General features: G+C 35.8%; 1 protein-coding gene across 1 annotated transcript in view; it reads right to left on the bottom strand.

Moving 5' to 3' along the window:
- The window catches only part of LOC108746451 (probable G-protein coupled receptor Mth-like 1), a 163,815-nt gene that overhangs the window by 148,657 nt on the left and 9,393 nt on the right, over window positions 1–5,765 (bottom strand). The window contains exon 3 of the mRNA XM_018483236.1: window positions 5,257–5,492. Within this exon, the coding sequence (XP_018338738.1) occupies window positions 5,257–5,492 (236 nt within the window). The remainder of the gene's footprint in view (window positions 1–5,256; window positions 5,493–5,765) is intronic.

Genomic DNA, 5,765 nt, shown 5'->3' with positions numbered 1-5,765 from the left:
TAAATTTTCATCAACATATGACAATTAATATTCTTGTAAAAGATGCTTATTATAATATAAACTTATTAATTATTAAATTATTATTACTTATACAATTTAATAAGTAATATCACATATCACTATCCTGATTTTTTTCGTGAATGCGTTTTAAAACTGAATAAAGTTTCGGCGCGCAGTGTGCAGAATTAGAATGTATATAAATGTATTTATACAAGAAATATGTATTTAAGCACTAAGATCCGCTTCGACCATATATAAGATTTCTCTCATTTAATTAGGCTTTTAGATCTCATCGATCTAAAAATTCGTATCTTATGGTAAACACGCACACTGAACCGAAATTGTACGTAAATATAATAAAATATTCATATGAAAAAAATAATGAAAATTGGTCCAATGAATTCTCATAATGATTTAAGTTATAAAACCACTACTAGAATTCATTGCAAGAGTGAATATATAGTTATATAAATAAATCCAATTATTATATCAATGAATTAATTAATAAACATTAAGTCGATTAACGATCATTTATCGGACCAAAAATGATCAAAATTTTTTTCAGTGCACATATACTAGTATATATAGATATGTATGTGTGTGGATTAATAATGTAATTAATTGTATCATTATATATTTACATCGATAATACTAGATTATTACTATGACTTTTTTGTGAAATTTGATAAAATACGAAACAGGATTTGCTATAATGCCGTTATGCGGTAATATCGCTTCATCTAAATGGTCTTGCGTGAATAGCAGATTTCCCAAAAGCGGGAATTTCCTGCCAATCAAGTAAAATCCTCTTTCACGTCCCGTCTCTCGGATCGGCGTATAACACGGCATACAGCGTCTCGAAAAGGCAACGAGGCTTTGATTTACTCTCTCTCGTCCTCCATTCAAGACGTTCCGGTGCGGCGCGGCGACGCGTTTTCTCCTTAAATGGACGCCCAACGTCTGAGAGACATTAGAGTTCTCGGTCAAAGCCAAAGTCACAGCGAGGGTTTCCATTGATGTTTTCCGAAGAGACACTGCACGAAAGATCGAAAGAAAAAGGACGTTCGAGATAAATACACCAAGATTCTCCCTTATATCGTGTCTTTCGCTTTGTGGATCGTCCAAATAACGAGAACAAGATCAATGATGCGCGTAATACACGATACCGTTGAACCATCCGAGTGATATGATTGTAAACGGATTAGAAAGGAGTTGCGACAACACGTTCGCATACAGTTATGCTTATTATTTGAAGGTCGCGTTACATAGCGTTCACGATGCAATTCTATCTATATATATATATAAATATGTTTTGTAAGATTATAACGTTCAATAACTTATAACGAGAAACACGCTTTGCAAAATATTCGGATTAATATGTGGATTATTACATTATTTGAAATATTTAGTATCGTGGAATTTGATCGCATGGATTTGTGCGTTAAATATCCATGATATCGGCGAAAAAAGTTATAACAATAGAATCGTGAATATTACACGAGAAATTTCAAATAAATGTTAAATTCAAGATGCGAGGAAGAGACGAGTTCTGTAATATCAAATATAATTTAAGGATGCGTTGTGTACATTTTTTACAGCAATTGAAGTAAATAACTACATTTAAATTAATACTGATGTATAAAGGAAATTATAAACGCTGTGTACTGTAGCGAGCAAAATATAGAATATTCCATTTATTTACGTGACAGCGTTAAAATCAATCCATACGTTCACACCGTTTTACTGTATCACATTTTATATCATAAAATTTTCTACTGTTCTCTTATAATTCACACATGCGAGCTGTCGCAATTTTATTCTTATATTATATTTATATACCGGGGTCTTCTCTCTCTCTCTCTCTCTCTCTCTCTCTCTCTCTCTCTCTCTCTCTCTCTTCTCTCTGAATAATATTCCGATTACTCGTACTATCATAATTTATACGAGAATATATACGAAATTTCTCAGCAAACTTCATACACGAAAATTCGATATTTTAAATTATTGAAATAGTATATTGAAATAGTATCAGATTATTTCGATACTACACGAGTAAAAAAACACGAAGAGAGAATGAAAAAAAGTATGTGCAACTGGACGCGCGAAACATTTTGCATTTATCGCATATTCGCATCGCGGCGAACGTTACTAGCGTGAACGCCCCCTCTGTTCCATAAACCCGCCGCGGAATTTGGTATGCTTCAAAATTGCATCGTGGCGCATTCCACGTTTCGACGATTTCCGGTCGATGCCGGTCGAAGGCCGTCGGAGCGATGCACGCGTCGCGAACGCATCGGCGAGCGGTTTTCTCGCGCGCTTTTCGCGAGACAATAAGCAGCGCAGGGAAGGAGGAAGGAGGAACGGTGTTTCACAATAAAAAGAATCCAGCTTACCGTTATCGTCGTTGCTGAAATTCCTGCTGGAATTCCTTTATACGCGAGATGACTTCGCGTATCGTGATACATCCGCTATATTCGCGTTGCCGTAATGTGATATGCGATGCGTGCGTCTGCGAATTAGAAATGTCTAAGCACGCAAGGAAAGAAGAGGAAGACCAATACCTCATTAGATCTCGCGGCGCAACATCAAAAACAGCTATATCTTGTTGATTTAATCAAGTCCTATGTTGAAATGCTCGCTTCATTCCAGCGAGTAATTCAACTGATGAATCATCGACCGAGAGAATGTTGACGATAACTCGATAAATCTAACTCTACCGTTGTATCGATTAATTAGTATGAATAGTTAATACTATATAATTTTAATTCTTTGTTCTGCTTCTTGAATAATGTATGTAGGAATTTTTACGCTATTAAATTATTTAAATTATACTAGTTTATAAATTTGAAATAATTTTTAGTGTAAAAAAAGAAATAACTTTTTTTGGGACATTGAGTTCGAATCAGTCGGAAAAAACCCGTCAAAAATTTAAAAGATATAGGATATCAATTTCAAGATATAGTATATCATTTTTTAAGATATTGTTTTCCTTTTCTGATAATTTGAATGCGATAAACGATGAGTAAGACAAATGTTTCCATCAGAATTTAATGATTGATAAACGTTCAGGAATATCGGAACAAAAACATTCTAGGCGACTACTACTGAGCTCTAATATATGAAATCTAATACATAAAGTCATGTAAAGAACAAAAATAAAACACTCAACACTTCTAATTTCTTTCCAATTTCGATAAAATTAAATCATGCAGTGGAAAAAAATGTTTTCTCTTATATCTCAAAAACAGCGAATCCACTAAAAATATTTCAATGGCAGATCTGAGCTCGGCGTCGAAATTATTCTGGAAATAGTCTTTACAAGATCTTGTATAAAATCTTGTAATTAATGTTATTAGATCGTTGCATGTAAAGTGTCGGATTTTAAAAGAGGATCCATGAGAGAAAGTTGGAAACCGTAGTTGATACGATTAAATATGTCAGCGAATAATCTCTCGTCAGAAGAGCACTCACGCTACGCGAAGTAACACTCTCTTTGAGTCGAGAAAAAGAGAAAAACTGAGAACTATCGACGAAAGAGATTGTGGGTCAGCACTCGCCGCTTATACGTTCCACTTTCTCCTTTCTTCAGTTTTCGTAGACGGAAGGTCCACGACCTTAAATATAACCGGTTTCCGTTACAACTATTATTTCAACACAAATTGTAAAAGTTTTTATTTTTACTTGATGTGATCGTAATATAGCACCTATTCCAAAAATAATATTACAGAAAATCCACGCAACCCGAGTAATTCCCAGTTTAAAAATTTATGTAGAAAAAAAAGTTAATACCTTTCTCTGTAGATATTAAATTTTCGATATTAAATTCTACTTTATTTAACATTTAAATAATTTCTTTTTTCTCTAAAAGCATCTAGAGTTTTTATTTGTTATTGTTAAATTAAAAATAAATGCTTTCCAAATTCCTAAAAGATGTTTCTATTTTTCAAATGTATTTTTGAAAAGGCACGCGGTTGGAAACACGAGCGATAATGATCTCCGGCCTACAGCTACACGGTCAGCTGTGCCAATTTGTAAGAACGAATGGTTAAACGCAGATCACGATAGGAAAAACATCCCCGGTACTCCGGTGGAATCTGCGTAATCGATTCTTCATGCAAATGAGAGCCGCTGTGCGCTATTACAACGTGGAGAAGCCGGACTTGTACGGGTGTACGCACTAATCGATTCTCGCGATCGGAACGAGACGAGAGAAGCGGAGCTTTGCGAGGGATTACTACGATTATCCGAATAATTACCCTCTGAGCTTCGGGGACGGGGTGGCAGATAAAGCCCGGCCCCGATCGTCGGCCAAATTCGCGTATTCCATTTGCGCATTCGGTCATATCGGCTGACATTTGTGTGGATAATCAACGCGTTCCCTCGCAAAGTCGAGAGCCCTTACCGACTGATAAGTAAATAAGTAAATGAAATTCGAAAAAATAAATAACAGAGCGTTAAGTTACCGGAATAAGTAGATTGCTCTTTATACTCTCAGATTTTCAATTTCGCAAAATCATTAACCTTCTTGTTACTTTGTGATATGTCAACGCTCATTCAACATGAAGATCCGGTTAGTTTTCAATTTCGTTTAATCCGAGTCGCGTCGCTTCCAATTTATACCGATGGACGTTAATAAAAGAAGCGAATTGGCAGATCGCCACGCTCCGATAAATAGCGAATTGTCCGTTTTTTTCTTTCCGTTTACGCGGCTATTAGATATAGTTTATTGTGGAGAATTCCAGCAATGTTCCGGACGCGCGTGTTATCTTCTAGAAGATCGCAAAAAGTAACCGGATGGCATTCAAATGCAGCTTATAAAGGCAGAACTTGTATGTGAATGCATGAGAAAATAATATTTTAATAATATTTCCATGTTAAAGACACTTCTATATATTATATATAGAACCAATCTATAATACACCTGTTTATTACAATACAAGATACTTCAATCACTCAACGACGATATATAAAGTATATTTAAACAAATGAAACTCGTCAAATTATATTAAAGATCTTAAATAATAGTTTCACATGTTCATTTATCAAAAGACAATACACATAGAGCTATGGAATAAATTTGCAACTTTAACATACTTGAATATCGTAGAGAAACGCCTCTGTATTCATCATTTTGCCGTACTTGCGGTGTCGAGACAAACCGTGAAATTACCGTAAATATATCGCTTTCCGTTAGAGCCCACTCGAGAGGCAAAAAGCGGCAGTGAAAAAATTAACAAGGCAATAATGAATACTCACCGAACGCCTTGCAGCTTGCACCATGAAGAGAATCCCCAGCGAGCTGAATGATGGCCATGAGAATATCGCCCATCATCAGACAGGCGACATGATGAGTCTGGCAACGCCAATGCAGAACGTGATGAGAGGCTGGTAGTAAACAACCGGCCGCTAAAGTAGCAGCCAGGAAGAGAGCGCTAATGATGAAACCCACGGGATACAGGGTGAATCTGATGTCTGTCGCTTTCACCGCAGGTCTGAAAAATTCGAGCAGATTTTAGAACGCTACTGTGTGTGTGGACGCTAGTCTTTATTTAAACTTGTTCAACGTAAAAAGCATAAAGATCTAAAAGTTCCATCTGAAAATCATGAAATTTCATGAATCGTGTAATCGGCGAAAGATAAAAAATTGTTCTGCTTTGTAATAATTCTTCCTTTTTGCCATTTTAAATCTTTACTCGTAGAATCAATCTCCGTCATGCTCAACGATTATACATCAGACAACGGGTGAATATAACACACACACACAC

This window comes from Trachymyrmex septentrionalis, unplaced genomic scaffold (assembly GCF_001594115.1).
Source record: "Trachymyrmex septentrionalis isolate Tsep2-gDNA-1 unplaced genomic scaffold, Tsep1.0 scaffold171, whole genome shotgun sequence".
Taxonomy (NCBI): domain Eukaryota; kingdom Metazoa; phylum Arthropoda; class Insecta; order Hymenoptera; family Formicidae; genus Trachymyrmex; species Trachymyrmex septentrionalis.
Note: the sequence above shows the minus strand (reverse complement) of the source record. Positions and strands in the feature narration are given on the sequence as shown.